The sequence below is a fragment of the Lepidochelys olivacea genome (genome assembly GCF_965140295.1).
Source record: "Lepidochelys olivacea isolate rLepOli2 genome assembly, chromosome: 4".
Classification (NCBI taxonomy): Eukaryota; Metazoa; Chordata; order Testudines; family Cheloniidae; genus Lepidochelys; species Lepidochelys olivacea.
In genome coordinates this window covers 78,575,354-78,597,292 of record NC_140414.1, presented here as the reverse complement: position 1 = coordinate 78,597,292, position 21,939 = coordinate 78,575,354, and the positions used below count along the sequence as shown (strand labels likewise).

Here is a 21,939-nt window from a genome sequence, read left to right as displayed (position 1 = left end):
TTTATGTCATTAAAATACCTGTTCATGTGACCACGTCCGTTCTGAGCCATCCTTCACACAAACATCTAGCCTCAGCTCTGCCCCTGTGGCCCCATGTTTACTGTCCACACAGAGATTGGCTGCCACATTTCGAATCTGCAAAACCAAGCAGCAACATTTCACATTATACAGCAGGCTGCAGAATAGGACTTGTGAGGATGAGGATGTTGAGATTTGACTCTGTCTTGGTTCAGTCAGAAACTAGAGATATGGCTATAAGCACATTGCTTATGTATCATCAATGGGGCTTTGTATGCGGCAGAGAGGCTGAAGAGACTGTATCCGGGAAGTGATCTATTCCTTCCTCTGCTCCAGTATTTGAAAAATTCTGTAAAGAAATTGAGATTACGTTTTTTATTGGAATAGTTTGGGGTATAAGGACTGGAATGAAAAAGAAATCTTGGGAGGATAAAGTTTAGTTTGTTCCTCTCCTGCCAACAAAGCAAGCAAGATCAAGTTCATTCAAAGGAATCTCCTGTTTGAACCTCTATCAGAATTCAGGGTGATAGTTTTCTAAAGCTCAGACACACACAGTTCCAGTGCTTGTGGGTGTGTGTGTTGGGGGAGTGCTATCTCTTTAAGCAGAGCACTCAGGCAGCAGCTGCTGTCAGCAGCACTCACTTCTGAGCCAGCAGCAGACTGGATCCCTCTGTTCCTTGACCCCCTGCTCAGCGGTGACCGCATACATGGGTGGCAGAAAAGGGACATCCCAACATCAGCCCACCTCCCCAACCCCCACTCTGTGCAGCAGACAGGAGGCAGGCTCCTGGTCCTAAGCAGCTTGGCCAGGCGTGGCTCCATGGGAGGGAGGTAGGAGCAGCAGTGGAGCAAAGCATCAGGAGGAGGGGCATTCCTGCCCCAGAGGCATGCAACGGTGCAGGGCACCTGGGTGATGGCTCCCTTTGCCACCCCTCGGACCGGCCCTGTCCAGTGGGGGAGGGGATGGTGCAGACAAAGGGGTGCCTCCCTCCCCACCCAGCTTCTGCTGAGCCCCATCTCCAGAGGTGTGTGATTAATGCTCACTAAAAAAAAAACGCATTAATTTGTTTTGAGTTAATCACATGCGTTAACTGAGATTGACAGCCCTAACATATATATATATATATATATAATAATATATAATTCTCACAGCAAAATGACTGACCAAGTATTATTATTTTATCAACTACAGCTGGTTAACAACATTGTAAAAGCATCCTGATTGGTTAATAACTTAGATTGGTTAATAATTAAATCATACAGTGTTTTAATATCATGTGCTGCAAAGAGTTTCAAGAGAGACATTAAAGAGTCACTTGTGGCTCCTGAGCCTCAGCCTGAGTATCACTAAACTAGACACTTAATTCCTCTGTTTCTCCCTCTGTAACATGGGGATGATAGTAACTATCTAGCTACCTTCAAATAGTGTTCTGAGGGTTAATTAGTTATTGTTTGTACAGTGCTATATACAATTACTATTTTAGTTTCTAAGATGTCTTCAAGGGAAATAGTTGTCTAGTGTTACTGTAATGTGTGACCATATAGGGAATCTGAATTTAGGTTCTGAACACAATTGATGACTCCCCAGGCAAGCAGGAGCTAAGCAGCACATTAAGCTCTCTAAGAGGATGGAGGAAATCTCTCTCTCTGTCAGTTCCTGCAGGCAGCTCCAGGAGTAGCATTGATAGACTCTAAAGGGAGTCATATCTAACATGGAAGGATGATTCAGATCTAGACAAATAATTTGAAGGGAATAAAGAAGAAAATGGGCAGAACTCATCCCTTTAGCCCTTCTGTGATTTAAATTAGCAGAACACCTTTGAAAAGAATTTAGAGAGAATAAGATGATGCTGAAGAATCTTGATTTCTACAGGTCCCTTCTCCTCCACAAGAAGGAAGGTATTAAGGCAGATAGAATTTATGGCACCCCAGCTGGGATCAGGAGTTCTTAACAAAATGCTAGTCATTAGTCAGTCAGTCAGAATCCTGGTAACTGATATGTCTGGCTTCATCTGGTAGTAGGTAGCAATTGTGGAGAAAGGGAAATTATTCTGCAGCATATGGGAAAGGGTAGCTTAAATAATCACACAGAAATAACCACTGTAAAAGGAGTTTACAAAAACAAATAACTTCCACTTATGAAAAATGCTGCTAAAGCTAAGTGCATGGGAGACGGAGTGCATGTCAAATTTCCTTGAAATTACAATACAGAATTAGAGCCTGTTTTTCAAAGATGCTGAGCACTCATCTCTCCCATTAAAGACGAAATGTGTGTGCTGATATGTTCAGATATATATATCCATCTTCAAAAACCAACTGTGAGATTCTTGCAAACTTAGAAATGAAAACAACTTTTCCACATTTGCAGAGAATTGCGTGCACACTATTGCCTGGGCAAAATGACCTGACTTGCAACTTTGATTATTTAGCTCAAAGAATCTCAGCGCTCAATCCCTCACACAGACTGTGTAAGACTGAGCTGAAGGCTCAAGTAGTGTAAGACTGAGCTGAAGTAGTCAACCAGGTTGTCAAAACTCTGCCTTCATTTCACATGTTCTAGAAAAACACAAACTAGCAAGATCAGGGAAACATTTTAATTTCAAATTTTCAAGGTTTTAAAACTGAAGTTAAAGATCAATTTCAAATACAGTTTTGACTGTTACCTCACCAGGGCCTCATTCAGACACCTCTAATGTGATTAATTTCACTTAGTTCAAATAAAGAGTATCTGTCCTACTGGAAAACTCTTAGCTGTTTTCTTAATGTTTCGCTCTTCATGTTATATACTCAAAGCATAGTCACCAACTAAAACAGAGAGGCTATGAAACTAGTGTTAACAGTAAAATAAATACTATTTCAATGTTTCACTTTTAAAGCCTTATGGTATTAGTAGGGCTTTCATATTTTTGTCTGGTGAGGGAATTTTCTTATCCTGTTCTACATTTAAGGGATAGATTCAATCTATCATATACTGTTCTGGAGAGAGTTTTCATTTTTAAAGTTTCCTTTAGCTCACTTCCTATCTGCCCAGTTCTCTCTGTTTCCCCTCTCCTCTTTCTACTAATGAAATACTCTTCAGCATTTGCTTCTCTGTTCTCTGCATTGTTGTATGTGTCTGTCCCAGTGCCATATCTCATCCTTTCTTTGCCTCAATCTACTCTTCCAGTCAGAGAGCATTGTTTTATTTGGGGTGGAGAGAAGGGTTTGATGATAAAAGCATTTAAATCGGGCTCATACTCCTGCTTTGTGGTACTTCTATGCGGCCTTTGCCATTGTTAGAAACTGAATGGAGCCGTTCAAACTGCTGTCAGAACGACAGGGAATATTCTACAGAGAATCAGCACCATGCTGCTTGCAAATCCTACAATATTCTTTTGTATAACAGGGCAAGGAAAGCAGGAAGTCTCAGACAGTGTGTGGCTTGTTGTTGTTTTTTCTTGATTAAGGAAGCGTGCATCTGAGACCCGCATTTCCAATAACAGGCTAATATGCATTTCTAAGTTACTGGACTTTGAGTTAAAACTACTGAAAAAGGCAAGTCTAAATTTTCAAGAAGTTTTCCTCATTTGTACATATGCAATTATTGAGCAGCCTTCTAAGACACAGGGGCAGATTCTGATAGTCATATGTACAAAAGATAGAATGGTTACATGCAAAGCGCATTTGTTCACTCCCAGTTTCTGTTACCTGTACACACACAGCTGAGTATGCTAAAAAAAAAAAAAAAAAGCACTCAAGGGTTTTTTATAAATATCTCTACCCAAGAGATTTGGTGGAAAGTGTAATTGTAATTCCTCCCACTGATAAAAGAAATAGGGAAATACTTTAATTAAACATTCAAAACTCTAGATTGTAAAATTGAATATTCTAATATTTGATAAATAACCCAATACTAGTTCGTAGTTGAGTTGGCAGTTCTGGGCAAAAATGCAGACAGAAAAGTGAATGCCTGATTGAGGCCCCTTTAGAAATCTGGCCCTTAAAATCCTCCATGGTAGAATTTGATGTAGTGGGAAACAATGTTGTCATTCAGAAAACACTGCAAACTTTGTATTTATGCCTTAATGTGCATCAAGATTCTGAACACCATCACACTGCACGCTGAGACACAAACACTAGTGAAGAGTGCAGGAGGTCTTAAATAGAGTCATGCAGCAAAATCCCACAAAGGGTCCCAATCGTAGAGGAATGAAGGGGAGGATACTAGGAGTCAGGGGACTGGCAGGCCCTGGCTCTCCCTGCTTTCCTTGCTGCTCCTGCACTTGGGAAAAAGAAGGTATTGACGGAGAGGAACTTTTGCGACTGTTGGCTCCAGCTCCTTGTGCTTAAAGGGTATATCTACAAAGCAATAAAAGACCTGCAGCATGGCTGTGGCTGGCCCGGGTCAGCTGACTCAGGCTCACAGGGCTTTGGCGGTGGTACTAAAAACTGCAGTGTAGATGTTTGAGCTGGAGCTTGGGCTCTGAGACCCCATGGGGAAGGAGGGAGAGAGTCACAAAGCTTGAGCTCCAGCCCAAGCCCAAATATCTACACTCCAATTTTAGCCCTTGAAGCCAGAGTCAATTGACCTGAGCCCTGAGACTCGGTGCGGCAGGTTTTTCATTGCAATATGGACATACTCTAAGTGTCCAGGCCATGAAGATCAGGCACTGGCTCCTCACGGGCCTAGTGAGGGTCAGGTTTTCCTTGACTGGATAACATGTTAAAGCTACAACTTGCCTTGTCTATACTAGGATTTTAACAATGGTTAGCTAACACATGTTAACAAGATACCTCTTTCATAGTGTAGACAATACCTAGGAAGAATTTTGCTGAGACGGAAGGGTCTTGGCACACTGGATTGTGAGGTCATTCAGTACATAGATAGAGCGAATCATGGGAGGAGGGACATGCCATGAAGCAGAATCTGAAACATAGGCCAAAGTGGGATTGTGGAAGGCCTTAGAGGCAAGACGTTTAAGCTGTGGCAGGCCTTAAAAGTGAGGATGACGGGACATCATCCCTTGCTAATCTTCTGCACCATGACTGTCTGAAGCTAGGGATATTAGTCTGTTAGCTATGAAAAAAACAATATCCTCCACCGTAACTGATAAATGTTCCTGTTTCTTGGGCACCTCCATAAAATGCGGGAATTGTAAATACAAAATATTTTTGGCACAAAGTGTCAAAACTGCCAGCTCAACTACGAACTAGTATTTATCAAATATTAGAATATTCAATTTTACAATCTAGAGTTTTGAATGTTTAATTAAAGTATTTCCCTATTTCTCTTAATCAGTGGGAGGAATTACAATTACACTTTCCACCAAATCTCTTGGGTAGAGATATTTATAAAAAACCCTGCACTTTGTAGAGGAAGCTGATTCATGGGATCTGAAGCACTGGTGGAAGCCTGTGATTTAAGTAAGCATTGTGCTACTCAAGGCTTTGAATGGTTAATATACGTAAAGATCTGGTTGACAAACTTTAGGTTGCTAAAAATGTCTAAATATGTTGTAAAAGTTAAAGACATATTTACACCCTGGTTGTTGGAACAAGCCCAAATGAGTTCTGTAGAAGACTGTTCAATATTAAGGACATTTAAAGGATTTTTTCCCTTTATACTGACAGGTTTCAGAGTAACAGCCGTGTTAGTATGTATTCACAAAAAGAAAAGGAGTACTTGTGGCACCTTAGAGACTAACCAATTTATTTGAGCATGAGCTTTCGTGAGCTACAGCTCACTTCATCGGATGCATACTGTGGAACCTGCAGAAGACATTATATACACACAGAGACCATGAAACAATACCTCCTCCCACCCCACTGTCCTGCTGGTAATAGCTTATCTAAAGTGATCATCAAGTTGGGCCATTTCCAGCACAAATCCAGGTTTTCTCACCCTCCGCCCCTCCACACACAAACTCACTCTCCTGCTGGTAATAGCCCATCCAAAGTGACCACTCTCTTCACAATGTGTATGATAATCAAGGTGGGCCATTTCCTTCACAAATCCAGGTTCTCTCACCCCCCTCCAAAAACCACACACACAAACTCACTCTCCTGCTGGTAATAGCTTATCCAAAGTGACCACTCTCCCTACAATGTGCGTGATAATCAAGGTGGGCCATTTCCAGCACAAATCCAGGAGAGTGAGTTTGTGTGTGTGATTTTTGGAGGGGGGTGAGGGAGTGAGAGAACCTGGATTTGTGCTGGAAATGGCCCAACTTGATGATCACTTTAGATAAGCTATTACCAGCAGGACAGTGGGGTGGGAGGAGGTATTGTTTCATGGTCTCTGTGTGTATATAATGTCTTCTGCAGTTTCCACGGTATGCATCCGATGAAGTGAGCTGTAGCTCACGAAAGCTCATGCTCAAATAAATTGGTTAGTCTCTAAGGTGCCACAAGTACTCCTTTTCTTTTTCCCTTTATACTGTAAACCCTTTCTTTTATGCTGAAGATTAAATAAGAACTTCTCCTTTTATCCTGGTTTGGGTGGTGATATATGGGTTGGAAATGAGTGGATGAGGCAGAGCCTGGAAGCAAACATACATATTTTTCTTACTATGCACATTTTGATGTGCCAGTTAAAACCATGCTGATCTGCAAAAATGCTATTTTATAAAACAAATTCTTTCCAAGAAGGTTTGTTATTAAGGAAACCAAAATCTTGATTAATTTTAAAAATGCATACCCCTTTCATGAAAACCATCAACGTTTTCTACCTGTAATTTTCACAAAATATTTCTCTAAAGGAGGCTGCTTGATTTTCTGCCTCTTTGCAGGCACCTGTCTGTACTCTGCCATGATATGATTCACAGTCCTCTCAGGTCCTAGTTGAGTAGTTTCTCTTTGTCACTCCTTACATTCATCAAAGCTTAGGGGAGTTTTAAATGGCTCGTGCACTCGGATAGCAGCCCCTATCAGAAGAGAACAGAAACCGGAAATCACTGTTCTGTGAATCCCTGCGACTGAACTGCAGCTATGAACTAAATAGTATGCAGGATTCTATGCAGAAATTTAAAACAGCACAGTCTTCTAAATTGGAGTTGGGGAACTTATTTGGAGAATGGGCTGAGGCACTGAGAGTCGGGGGCAGAACGATGAGACTGCAGAGTTCCACTGCATAGTGCAGACACTTTTAAAAAGTGATCAGGAGTGCAGAGAGGCCATGCCCACTGCGTATTTGCCACACCATCCAAACGTGGAAAGCAGATTTCTGGAATATTTTTGCTAATTGATTAGCTGTGAAGATAACTCATGTGATGTTATTCATGGAGGGTGTGAGTGACAATGCACAACTGATCAGTTTGACTGGGGACATTACAAGACAGAGTGCATCTTCTGTAACTGCTCATCATGAAGATCCAGGTTGCTCCAAAACACAGGTTGACAGCCAACAGCTGTCGCACATTATGCAAATTGCTGCTGCCACTACTCGTGGCACCAAATTTTCCCGACAAGACCAAAACGAAGGGATAGATTTTTTTCAAAAGTGACTAAGGGATTTAGAAGCACATAATACATAGAAAGCCCATGGGATTTATGCTCCTAAATCCCCTAAGCCAGTTGGAAAAATCTTTTCTTAAATGCTTTATCCACACTTGGTAAATTTAGAATTGATAATGTACAAAAAGTCAGTGTCTCTTATGTTTAAAAAATATAATGACAGCTCAGTGACAGGGTAGTCACACCTTAAATTCCTTTATCTAGTTTAAAAAACAACATGAGAACTTTTTTTCCCCTTTGAGGAAATTTGCATTAATTTATGTCAAAAAAGATGCCACTGAGATAAACAGAACTTCCAGTGCTAACATAGTGACAATTCCTGCCTCTGATTAATTAAAAATACAGAAAACTATATTAAATTAATATCCCTTTTAGGCATTGAAAGCAATGCTCAGCTTTCAGCTCTGACGAGTTTCACTTGAGACAGAGTGAATTCCTGGCTTCACTGAAGTCAATGGCAAAGTTCCCAGTGACTTCCGAGGAGCCATGATCTCACCGAGGATGCTTACGTGTTCCTGATGAAGGCAAGTGTTGTGGTGAGTCAGAAAGGGAGAGGCAGTCCCTAAGGCAAGTTGGATCTCAGTTTTGTGCACTGAAGGTCACAAAAACATCAATTTCAAAATAAATATCAGTACTCTTCGGAATGTGTAACCTTCATCTAAAAATAACTTTATGTGGTACTATGGAATAATACCAGTTTAATGACATTTAATAACTGCAAGTGCATGTCTAGGATTCAGGAAATGACTGAAACAGAGTTCTCAAATTAGGTGTTTAAGTTATCTCCAGTACATGAAATGAATGGCAAATCATGTCAGAACTACTGCTCAGTTTAATAATCTGTCCAAATGATGTATTGCCCTTGAATAGCAAAGATGATGCCCCGACTCTGTTGTCAGGGTCACGGCAATTCAATACAGCATCATAAGAGGCTTCCAATTGCTACCAATTTACAGAATGCTTTTCACACAATGTGGTTTAGTGCCCTGAATACCATAGTGGCTGTATCTCCTAGAGAGAACATGAGCAGCATTCACTTGGGTGCAAAAATGGGAATGCCTCTGTTCACCCTCTGCCTTTTAAGTAAGCAGTACTTATACTGGCTTTACTACACTTATTAGTCCTTAGATTTATTATTTACTACACAATACTATTATTATTTACAACACAATATGCCCTTAGATAGTCTTTCAGACATCAGAATCTACAGACTGAATGCCAAGCAATGAGCCTCCTTTCATATTAACTGATATGCAGTAACTTAAAAGGTCCTGTTCTTTGTGTGAAACATAAAAAAGGAAAAGGCCAGGTTAAAAGAAGTCAAGCACAGCCTGAATGAAACATAGAGAAAGCAGGGGACTGTCGATCACAGGTTGACACTAACCTTGATGAGAGAATTTGAGTGGTGCAGAAAGTGTGCATATGCAATATGGGGCTGGGTGAATGTTATATTGCTTTTGTACAACATAAATATGACAAACTGATGGACTGAGATTGACTCAAAGTCATTAAGGATATGAAGCGGACACTTCTAAAAAGACATCTGTTTCTCTTTCAGAGAGAAGAGAGTTACTCAGTCCTAAAACTTTGATGCTTTTTCATATAGGCTATTTGGTTTAATTTCAGTGTTTCAGTTCTGGGATTTCCCATCACTGTTATAAAGTGGTTCTATGAAATCCGTGAATTCTCATTGGGGGCCAGAGAGGAGTGGGTTCAGGCCCCATGACTTAGCATGAGCGCAATGCCAGACAGACTTACTGAATATTGAACAAGGCCTATAGCAGAACAGAGCCAAACCTTAACATTTAAGTTTTGGATCAGGAAAAGGGATGATTTTCCTGTAGGATCTTGAAAGCAGGACACAAAGTCCAGAACCAATTTACTCATGGTCACCATTTTATGTTTCGTCTTTTAAAAAACACGTTCCCACAGACAATGTTAAAAGTTTGAAATGATTGTAAATACACATTGGACCATAAGTACTTTGAATCTAAGTTTTAAAACTATTAAATCATTCTCATGACAAATCTCATCCACCCCAGCACCATTTTTTACTTCACTGGACAAGACTTCAAGTACCAGCACTGCATGAAATTACATTTCTTTGAACAGAAAGGAGTGTTTATGCATCATTTAATGGATAGTAGACATACCCTTCAACTGGTAGCACATACTTGGCAATCCAGGACACAATCAGAAGGATCAAACTAAGCTGTTTTAATTTGCATTTTTCCCATGGTAGCAGTAAAAATGGTGTTACCCTCCTGTATAGATACAAAACTAATAGTAATATACTCAGTATATACTAAATCTCTCCCACATCTATTATACAACTGCCATTTTGCATGCATTTCAGAGCACAATACCAGATGGAGCACATACACTCTTCCAGCTACATAGGACAGCTACATAGGACAGTGGCACAATTAATTCCCAAAGATCAGGCAACATCAAGGGTGAAAAGGAGTTTGTTTAATTTACTTCTTTTCTATCATGAATAGAGTTTGCCAAGACATTTACCAGTCAAATTCCCAGCAGGTGTGTTTGCAAAAAGAAGGGAGAAGTTGCGAAAAGAAGGCTGCACACATCATTCACTAGGTATTAAGATGCTGGAGCCACAGATTGTCTGAGGACTTCATTGTTTACCTTGTCTCAGATTGGCACAGGGAAGCAGATGTAAATCCTTTCCAAGTACAAGTGGAGAAGGCAGTGAATGACAGTCCATCTTGGCACAGATGTCCCATAAAAGATTCTTGATATGCATAGCCAGTGAAGTTTTTCTGGCTGCTCAATTCTTCTAAAGTAATAAGGAGCAATCTGTTTTCCTTCCTTCAATTTCTAATTATAACAGCCATTGGCCTTTAAGTTTGTTCAAAGTCTCTGCAAGTGCTGACAAATTAATTAAAACTTTCCAGGAATGGGAAAGTCTCAAAAAAATATAGAGTAGCAGGAAAAAAACTTCAGCTAAGGTTAGTTTACGGATGGAACATATTTTTAGGGGAATGGGAGAGCCTTTGGGTCTCAGTTCCATTCTGTGGTGTCTGGGGGTATTTTTAATAGGAAAAAAGATACACAGTCCCCATGATTCATTTTAAAAACACCTTAATATCATATCAGACCAGGTGCCAGCTCATGCCAAGGCCCTCACTGAATACTCACAAATGCATAGCAGGAAACCAGTCTTGCTTACAGGGTGTTAGTATTATCAAAATAGATATTAGATGTTAAGTTGATAAAGATGTGTTCAGATTTTATGAAATGCTGGTAGACTGCTGCAAATATTTATCTCACTTATAATCCCTACAGCCCATGGTATAAAGTTATACTGAGTGTTTGCACTATAAACCTCTGTAATTTTTTAACTCACCAAACAGGAAAAGAAGCATTGATTAAGGTAAAGTGTTTGTCCATGGCCTACTGAAGGCAAATGACGTATTGTGTAGCATCAAAGGACAGAGACTTTGTTGATTGCATTCCTAACTCCTTCCGGGAAGGAGAGATGGATGCATAACTCAGCCCATAACTTTGGACTCTGGACCAGAGAGGATAAAAATCCCTGACAGGAGAAACTGAATCTTTCTTCCATGCTGTCTGAACTCTGAGGGGCAAAGATTCCTAAACATAAGCAAAGAGATCCCCATGCTGCCTGGCAAGAGTTAGCCCTGAAAGACATTTAGAACTTACAGATTACTATAACTGTCACCTTTTGAAATGTAGACTGAAACTTATTTGCTTGCTGTAAACTATAAATAATTCTCATTTATTTTTCCTAGTTAATAAATTCTTAGTTAGTTTAGAATTGGCTACCAGCATGGTCTTTGCTGTGAGATCCAAGGTCCAAGACCTGGGGTAAGTGACTGGTCTCCTGGGACTGGGAGCAACCAGAATATTTTATGATTTTTCATGTAAGTGACCATTTATTACTAAATCCAGCTTACCTGGGTGGCAAAATAGACTAGCGAGCCCAAGGGGTCTGTCTGTAACTCCATGGTAAGACTGCTATAATGATTCAGGAGTTGACATTAATTACTGGGTTGGCGAAATCTAATGATAGAACATACCACCAGTTTGGGGTGTCTGCCCTGCTTTTTGACAGTCTGCCCTGAGCTTGGCACGCACAGTCGTGAGCCACTCCAGACAGTGCATCATGTAAAATGTGTATTAATTGTGTAAAGCATGAATATCTGAATCTCACAGGTCTGGATATGGTCCTTTTTGCCTCTCTGGAACATTGAGTGAGGATTGTACAATAGAGCAAGGTAGGTATATATCACATGTTCAAAGTCCTGCAGCTGCAGAGATGTGTCTGAGTGTGGGTTTTGATGGAGGGACATGGAGGAGTTACTGAACTTTGGTCTTTCCTGACTTCTTCTATTAATTTTCTATTGCCTCTGGGTATAACCAGTTCAAATGAAGTTTATGAAACGAAAATGAGGGAATTCACAGTGTCAGGAGTTTGCATATGTCAAGGCACTGGCACCATCAAGTACTTTGAGGTACTGTAGTTGGGGGCTAAAATAAGAGTGCAAAGGCCCAAGTGACTGTAATCTGAGAGGTTATTTTAAAAATCCTGCTACAATATGTAAAAAAATTGGTTTATTTTAAAATGTTCTTAAGAGAAAGGGACCAAAAAGTGGCTAGATCTCCCCTCCTGGAGAATATCCTGGCATAATGGGGACCCCTGGAGGTTTAGGGGATTTCACCAAAAACATTTGTTCCAATTTAAACCCTTTCATTCCTTCAATTCATGTGTAAAATCTTATAATCTGAGAGCCCCAAGAAGTCCTCTAGCAAAACCAGGGAAGGCTAAAATTGACATTACTGATACTTCCAAAGTTCTTAAAAAAAAAGACAGAAAAATATGTTAAAAAGTCAAGCCTTCTTTACAAATCATAATCAAAAAGAAAAAAAATCTTTTGCATCTCTCCTTTAAAGTGGAAGATGCAAAAGGCCAGTGCAATTTTTCCAACAAGACATATAAATTATATTCCTTCTCTACAGCCCTTGTGTATTAATTTATTTCTAATACATAACGCAACCTGTCGCCACAAGGTGTGCATTAGTAGGCTATTGGTGTGCTCCCCCAATATGTTAAGAGGAATAAATCTGAACGCAGAATGCATCTGAGAAGCACCCCAGCAACCTGCTAACACATACCCCAGCATGGCATAATAATATTAAAGTATGGCTCCTTATTTCCTTTTTGTTTAAACTCCAGCTGTGATACCACTAACTAAAGCCAACTATCAGAACATAGAATGAGGCAAGATGGGCCAATTTTTTTAGGAAAAGAACCCCACTCATTGTTGCATATTTACATTTGCATGTGCAAATCTGACCAGACAAAACACTAGATAGGTACCTAACGAATACCTAATTTATGCATGTAATTTGTAATAACACATATAAAAATGTGCACTGACCTCAGGCTTCCCTTGTCAAAAATCAGATTCTGAAAGCCATCCTGTAATATGCTGTAATGACTATTTGTTCTTTCTGAACCTCCTGTCCTTGTTGTGCATGCACATCATGGTGCACGGAAGATTATAAGGGATTATACCGGGAACAGCCATAGACATCAGACATGTCAGTTTCTTATTTTAGTGGCTGTTTCATAGATCATTCCAATCACTACAAGCTCCCTTAATGACACCACTAGTAATAGGAGCCAAACCTCATTTCATAAGGGCTTTGTTATAATGTAAAAAGTTTCAGTAACTTCATATGAAATTCGGTGATCTACCAAATTGCTTTGCAATAAAGATGGAACATGCAGTTAAATTTAGTCTAGCTTGGGTATTCCTTACCTCCCCCCAGGCAGCAGGTGGGGGCTCCACAGGAGGGTAATATTTAGGGACATCCCATGCCACTGCAGCCATGAACCACTTGAAGTCCTTGCACTTAAGGTGCTTGCGTAGCTCCTTCTGGGCTGAGATATCGCCTGTTGAGAGATGCCTGTACTCGGGCCGCCGCTGGTAAACGTACTCTGCAAACTCATCCATCCATGTCTCTGCCACACGCTTCAGGTTCTGTGTAGCAGAAAGAAAGAGTCATTAACCTGTCCATGCTTTGACTAGATGATATAATTGACACGAAGTAAAAAAACAACAACCCTGACTTGGAATCTTATCATGTTTTGGATGGTGGTGTATTAAATAAATGGTAAACCTCTTTGGAATTAAACACAGTTAGGAGCATGATTTAATTAGACAGATGGCTTCATGCAGTTTGTTTTTCTAATACTTCAGTGCAATTGCTGAATGGGGATTTAATTAACCAGATACAGTAAAAATTCAGCTAATTATTTCAATTGGCATCTCACTGTGAAGCTCCCATTTTTTTTTACTTGATTGCTAATGTTGTTTTTCCATAGTTTTGATGCAGTTGAATTTTGAAATTGGAGTTTTGCTTCATATAGTAAAATATTATACGCAGTCCAATTTTTGAACAATGCATCTCCTTCAGGGCCCCAAAATGTCCCCGATCTTTCAGAAGCCAGAGTGACATATCTGCAAAGACAGGCTTAGTAACAAGTCTGCTTAGGCTCTCTAGTTACACACAGCTAACTGGGCATTATTAATATATTCAGAAGGTAGGATGAATTCTGAATACACAACATTACATAAACTACTAATGCCTGTAACCAGTAATGCTGCATAGAAGGATGAGCTTAGGATAGTCAACAGAACAATGAAGCCACTTCCTTTTCTTGCATGGGTGTTTGCTCAGGTAGCTTGGAGGGGCCTGAAGATTGCTATTAGCAAATATCTCCAACGACTGCAGATGGGATACCAGATGGGGAGGGTTCTGAATTACTACAGAGAATTCTTTCCCAGGTGTCTGGCTGGTGAGTCTCATCAACATGTTCACAGTCTAACTGATCACCATATTTGGGATTGGAAGAAATTTTCTCCCAGGCCAGACTGGCAGAAACCCTGGGGTTTTCCCATCTTCCTCTGCAGCACGAGGCATGGATCATTTGCAGGTTTAAAATAGAGTAAATGGTGGATTCTCTGTAACTTGAAGTCTTTGAACCATGATTTGAGGACTTCAGTAACTCAGCCAGAGGTTATGGACCTATTACAGGAGTGGGTGGGTGAGGTTCATTGGCCTGCCATGTGCAGGAGGTCAGACTAGATGATCAGAAGGGTCCCTTCTGGCCTTAAAGTCTCTGAGTGAGTTGCATCCCCATAAAATAGGGGTCTCAAACTCAATTTACCTTAGGGCCAGTGCCAGTCCTCAAATCCTCCCAGCGGGCCAATAATGTCACTGAAGATGGTGTTCAGAAAAAAAACCACATTTATATTGTATGTTTTATTTCAAATTTCTTCGAAATAATAAAACTGTCCTACAACTTTATACAATTCTTCGCCTGCCAGAGAGTTTTTAGTGTTTGCCAGACACCTGGCAACGCTTCAGTTCTGCCAGTTTGTTGATGTTTGACCTCAGTGACTGAGCAGTTGAAACCTTCAGGATTGCAGCAAGAGGTGCAACAGATAGTTGTGTTCGGTATTTTGACTTGTTTATATTCATTGTGGAAAAAAGTGATGCTGCCTCCATGGCTGACTCTGCCCGGCAACTAATGATGGTGTCTCTGTCCCTCTCCCACAGCCAATGGGAGCTGCAGGAGGCCACACCTGCAGCAGACAGAGCCGGCAGTGTAGCTACATGCATCTCTCCATGGGCCGAAGTGGGGAGGTTCTCGGGACGCAACAAAAGCCATCCAAGTTTAGGTTGCGTTACCTTTTTTGGATCGTTTCCACAGAGCTGGTGAGAGGATGATGTGGCCCCTCTGGACCTACCCGTACCCCAACTACTCCCTGGTCCAAGTCTGCCACTCCCCTCCCCTTCATCTGCATGGATCACAACTATGAAATCAATTGTGAATTCACCAGGGCTAGAATGCCACTGCCTATGCAACTGACTCCCCCATCTGTGTGGGGCAAGGGAAAGTTGCATGTGAATGAGGCTCAGTCCAGATTTTTCTCTTGCCTGTCAAAAAGCAGGACATTCAGAGTAGAGGGTGACCCCTTCAATGTACACAGACACTGCAGCATGCATGGGTTTATGAGAGACCTTAAAATGCTACTTTAAATATTTTTTGAGTGGTTTGTATCTTTTTTTTTGGTATTTCATAAAGCCCTCTGATCATTTTGGTGCATGACACCACTGGTTCCAGTACACTTATATAGGCAAGGGATTAAGTATGTCCTATTACACTTCTACAAGGGCGAAAAGAAATACTATTATGGCTACACATTATACAGACTTGCGGTCTAACTTTGCATCCTAAAATACATAATAAAAACCATGGACAAAGACTGGTAAGTTGTGGGCCAAACCACTGAGATGTTGAACACTTTCTGTGAGGTGCTGAGTGGCCTAAATACACTCCATAGGGGTGTGTCTTTTGCCTATTGAGCACCTTATTTTTCATCCTGCTCTTTCTGCATCTTAAACTTCTGTTTGCTTTTCTGACTGTCATTCCATGTTGAGCAGTAGTCTTCATTCAGCTGTTCCCTATGATACCCAGGACTTTTCCTTTGTTAGTGAGTTTAGAACCCAGTAAACCAGAGGTGGACAAACTACGAGGGCCTTCAGAACCATCCTGCCCAGCCCTTGAGCTCCCGGCCCGGGAGGCTAGCCAGCCCCAGGCCCCTTCCCTGCTGCCTCCCTTTGCCCACAGCCTCAGCTTGCCATGCTGCCAGCGCTCTGGGCGGCGGGGCCGCGAGCTCCTGCCGGGCAGCACAGCAGCATAGCTGCCAGTCCTGCTGCTCTGAGTGGCATGGTAAGGGGGCGGGGAGCGGGGGGGTTGGATAAGGAGCAGGAGCCCTGGGGTGCAGTCAGGGGACAGGGAGCGGTTGGATGGGGTGGAGGTTTGGGGGGGGGGCAGTCAGGGGACGGGGAACAGGTGGGGTTGGATAGGCGTGGAGTCCCGGGGGGCCTGTCGGAGGTGGGGGTGTGGATGGGGGCAGGGCAGTCAGGGGACACGGAGCAGGGAGGGTTGGATAGGAGGTGGGGTCCCGGGGGGCAGTTAGGGGTGGGGAGTCCCAGGAGGGGGTTGTCAGGGGACAAGGAGCAGGGGGGGTTGAATGGGTCAGAAGTTCTGAGGGGGGAAGTCAGGGGGCGGGAAGTGGGACGGGGCAGATAGGAGGGTGGGGGCCAGGCTGTTTGGGGAGGCACAGCCTTCCCTACCGGCCCTCCATACAGTTTCGGAACCCCGATGTGGCCCTCAGGCCAAAAAGTTTGCCCACCCCTGCAGGAAACAGTATGAGTAGTACAAAATATTCCTTCCAATGTGCATTGTCTTGCATTTGTCAGCATTCATCATGTTGCCTATTCACCTGGCTTTGTTACATGCCTCTTAAGTTTCTCTCAGTTTTCTTTAATCTTGACTAACTGGAATAATGTTGTCTTCTGCAATTTTCATGCCTTTGCCTCCTTTTTCATATAATTAATAATGTTAAACACTAGTCCTAGCATGAAACCTTGTGGTAACATGGTGCTAACCTCCGATGATGAAAGCTGACCATTTATTCCTATATTTTGCTTAGCCAGTTTCTCAACCTGTGGCTATTCAATTTTTTTTAAATTTTGAGTGACAGACTTTGACAAAGACTTTTGTGAAAGTCCAAATAAATACGGCACCTGGTTCTCCTTTATCGACTGTTTTGACAGATTCAGAAAGAGGTCTTATAGATTAAGGCGGCAACAGATAATTGATACAACCAAACCCCACAAAATTAATATTATCTGTTCAGCATTGGGTATGGACTCAGTACATTCATCTCTCCCCCTCACACACTTAACGTGCATCTTCACAGATGCCCCTTTTTCCAGAAGTTTCTCTAATTGGCTTTCATTTTCTTTCTCTGTCAAGTTAAAATCTGCACTTCCACAGCTGTCCAACGCAAAACAAAAACACCATACGCACATCACATTGGGTGACATTCTGACACTAAAGGAATCTTATAGCCTTGTTTGTAAAAAACAAGATCCTCAAACCGTGTAATGTTCTGTTTATAGAATGCTAGAGCTGCAAAATGCTGATATGTTCTGTAATAAGATAGAGGACAATATACATCTGAGAATCAGCAACAGAAGGTAATGTAGCCTTTCAGAATTGTCTGTGCATATTTGTGAGCCTGATTCCTATTCTGATTTGCTTTCAAGATTCATTTGAAAACCACTCTCCTGAATTTTATTAATTTAGTTTGCTTCAAGCATCTGCACAAACCTAGATATCTCAGAACTAATAAGGCTTATCTGAATACAAAGACAGCGAGATACATCACAAATGAAGTACATTCGGCTGGTGCTGTAAGATAAGTTACTGTGTGCTTTGTCTCTGTGAAGCAAACACATTAAAACCAGAAGAATGGGGGCATGTGCAATTAAGGGAGTTTAAGAAATCACAACACTGAAGTCCCTGTTCTGAATGACTTATGCCCCACACAAGGTTGAATTTTGTTGCTATTTCATTGGAAACAAAACAAGGCAATTCTTCTGGGTAATTTACATGAAATTAGCCTTCAATAGCAACGGAATGGGGTGTTGCCATGACAAAAGGAAATATAAATCTGATATAAGAATGACAGCTACAAAGGCAATATGACTCTCTTTCAGGGAACATTATAACATGGAAATCTCCCAACCACGTGAGCATACTATTTGCCCTTGCCTGTGTAGACAGAGCTAAACTAGATTTTAACCACATTAATCGGAAGAGGCAAAACCATGAGTGCTAATATTGCCTTTACAGTAGCACATCATCCTCTCATGTATTCTGTTTATCCCACGTTTTAATTGAAAACTATTTTAGACGTGTTTTAGAGTTTTAAAAGTATTATGATACTATTTTTTTTAAACGATGCCATCCGATCACTGACTTAGTACCATGAGTCCTACAGGACACCAAGGAAGAGGAAACTGGTAAATAACTGTAGCAGTGGCTTACCTCTTCAGTAGCAAATGTAGCTACTGCCTCAGTTTCCCCCTTCCTTTGTAGAGTAGTCTAGATCTCTGGCTTAACGAAATATACTCCATCCTTTCTGAAGGAACGAGTCCAGCAAAATAAAAGTCCAAAAGAAGTCCTTTAAACCTCCACTTGTTGGTGCAGGGGCTCACAAATGGTCTTTCACCAAGACAAATCATCACCCTTCCATGCACGGACTCCCAATCAACCTTTACTATTCGGCTTCTTCACAGCCTTTTGGTGGAAAACCATAAGCAGTGAATTTCTTAAGAGGATCGCCTAATCTTTTGAGGTCTTTCTCTACCCTCCCACTGAGCCTCTGGCTTTCTAGCCCACAACACCAACCTTTCCTCAGGGTACTTTACCCAACTCTTTGATTGTTGTCTTTTATAAGACTCTTTTAAAACCCCTCCCAGGCACCTTGTCTGGAGAGACTCAACAGCTTGCCCTATTACCTTCCATTCCTACCTCTTTCTGAAATGGCAAAATTATACATCTCTGTCATCCTTCCCAGTATGCACTGCTTCCCAACCTATCATTCCCCTACTATAACAATAAACCCCAGAATACCTTGATTTTGGACTGAACCTGAAACAGGGCCAGAGCTCGATCTTAAATGGCCAGAGACACCAATACATTTTAGAAATTTCTAAAAGTGCCTAAAGTAGTCTTTCCTTACATAATAATGTCCAACATTGAGATGCTCAAGGTACTGACTAGGCCCAAGATTTGTAGGAGTGGGCATTGGGACTCTTTAGATGACCAAGCAGGATGGCAAGCTCATCATACTCTTGAAATCTTCCTAAGACTCATGAGAACCCCTGAAGAGCCTATCTATGTAGCTATTCATATCACCATCATATCTGAGGACATAACAGGAATTTTAACATTCCTTCTGACATTCGTTGCTTGGTACTTAATAACTTTTAATATATAGTTAAATCCTTTCCTCTTAAATTTTGGAATGTGTAACCAGTGGACAATTTTTGCACCTACTCAAATGTTTTCAGATATCTATTTTAAAGATCTAGGACATAGAAAATAGGTATTAATGCTTTCTTATTACATTTTAGTTATAACATGTTTTATCTTCTAAGAGATTTCAAATTATATTAATTGAGGGGAGATTGAAAAGTATATTTTTTAGTGGGGAAGAGGCACCATTGGGCTTACAATGGAAAGTAGAATGCAACATTAACCATGGACCAGTTTTTGCTCCACAATATTTGAACCACTTCCCTTTAAAATACACAGAATCTCACAAAATACTGACTAGCTAGCTACAAAGCTTCAACTTAAGAGGGTCTAGACCTTTTAGCCCTGGTCTACACTAGGACTTTAGGTCGAATTTAGCAGCATTAAATTGATGTAAACCTGCACCCGTCCACAAGATGAAGCCTTTTTTTTCGACTTAAAGGGCTCTTAAAATTGATTTCCTTACTCCACCCCGACAAGTGGATTAGTGCTTAAATCGGCCTTGCCGGGTTGAATTTGGGGTACTGTGGACACAATTCGAGGGTATTGGCCTCCAGGAGCTAACCCAGAGTGCTCCATTGTGACCGCTCTGGACAGCACTCTCAACTCAGATGCACTGGCCAGGTAGACAGGAAAAGGCCCGCGAACTTTTGAATCTCATTTCCTGTTTGGCCAGCGTGGCAAGCTGCAGGTGACCATGCAGAGCTCATCAGCACAGGTGACCATCCAGAGCTCATCAGCAGAGGTGACCATGATGGAGTCCCAGAATCGCTAAAGAGCTCCAGCATGGACTGAACGGGAGGTACAGGATCTGATCGCTGTATGGGGAGAGGAATCCGTGCTATCAGAACTCCGTTCCAGTTTTCGAAAAGCCAAAACCTTTGTCAAAATCTCCCAGGGCATGAAGGACAGAGGCCATAACAGGGACCCAAAGCAGTGCCGCGTGAAACTTAAGGAGCTGAGGCAAGCCTACCAGAAAACCAGAAAGGCAAACGGCCGCTCCGGGTCAGAGCCCCAAACATGCCGCTTCTATGATGTGCTGCATGCCATTTTAGGGGGTTCAGCCACCACTACCCCAGCCGTGTTGTTTGACTCCTTCAATGGAGATGGAGGCAACACGGAAGCAGGTTTTGGGGACGAAGAAGATGATGATGATGATGAGGTTGTAGATAGCTCACAGCAAGCAAGTGGAGAAACCGGTTTTCCCGACAGCCAGGAACTGTTTCTCACCCTGGACCTGGAGCCAGTACCCCCTGAACCCACCCAAGGCTGCCTCCTGGACCTGGCAGGTGGAGAAGGGACCTCCGGTGAGTGTACCTTTTAAAATACTATACATGGTTTAAAAGCAAACATGTGAAAGGATTAATTTGCCCTGGCATTCGCGGCTCTCCTGGATGTACTCCCAAAGCCTTTGCAAAAGGTTTCTGGGGAGGGCAGCCTTATTGCGTCCTCCATGGTAGGACACTTTACCACTCCAGGCCAGTAACACGGACTTGGGAATCATTGTACAACAAAGCACTGCAGTGTATGTTTGCTGGCGTTCAAACAACATGCGTTCTTTATCTCTCTGTGTTATCCTCAGGAGAGTGAGATATCATTCATGGTCACCTGGTTGAAATAGGGTGCTTTTCTTCAGGGGACACTCAGAGGAACCCGTTCCTGCTGGGCTGTTTGCCTGTGGCTGAACAGAAATGTTCCCCGCTGTAAGCCACGGGGAGGATTGAGGGGGTAGCCACGCGGTGGGGGGCGGCAAAATGCGACCTTGTAACGAAAGCACATGTGCTATGTATGTAATGTTAACAGCAAGGTTTACCCTGAAGGACTGTAGCCACTGTTTTATAAAATGTGTCTTTTTAAATACCACTGTCCCTTTTTTTTCTCCACCAGCTGCATGTGTTTCAATGATCACAGGATCTTCTCCTTCCCAGAGGCTAGTGAAGATTAGAAAGAAAAAAAAAACGCACTCGTGATGAAATGTTCTCCGAGCTAATGCTGTCCTCCCACACTGACAGAGCACAGACGAATGCGTGGAGGCAAATAATGTCAGAGTGCAGGAAAGCACAAAATGACCGGGAGGAGAGGTGGAAGGCTGAAGAGAGTAAGTGGCGGGCTGAAGAGAGGGCTGAAGCTCAAATGTGGTGGCAGCGTGATGAGAGGAGGCAGGATTCAATGCTGAGGCTGCTGGAGGACCAAACCAGTATGCTCCAGTGTATGGTTGAGCTGCAGCAAAGGCAGCTGGAGCACAGACTGCCACTACAGCCCCTGTGTAACCAACCGCCCTCCTCCCCAAGTTCCATAGCCTCCACACCCAGACGCCCAAGAACGTGGTGGGGGGGCCTCCGGCCAACCAGCCACTCCACCACCGAGAACTGCCCAAAAAACAGAAGGCTAGCATTCAATAAATTTTAAAGTTGTAAACTTTTAAAGTGCTGTGTGGCATTTTCCTTCCCTCCTCCACCAGCTCTCCTGGGCTACCTTGG

The 21,939-nt window shown here is 42.1% G+C and overlaps 1 protein-coding gene across 1 annotated transcript in view; it reads right to left on the bottom strand.

Moving 5' to 3' along the window:
* GALNTL6 (polypeptide N-acetylgalactosaminyltransferase like 6) overlaps window positions 1-21,939 on the bottom strand; it is a 943,544-nt gene that overhangs the window by 24,500 nt on the left and 897,105 nt on the right. The window contains exons 11-12 of the mRNA XM_084626308.1: window positions 13,317-13,538; window positions 19-135 (exon numbers count right to left, since the gene is read on the bottom strand). Coding sequence (XP_084482434.1) covers window positions 19-135; window positions 13,317-13,538 — 339 coding nt within the window. The remainder of the gene's footprint in view (window positions 1-18; window positions 136-13,316; window positions 13,539-21,939) is intronic.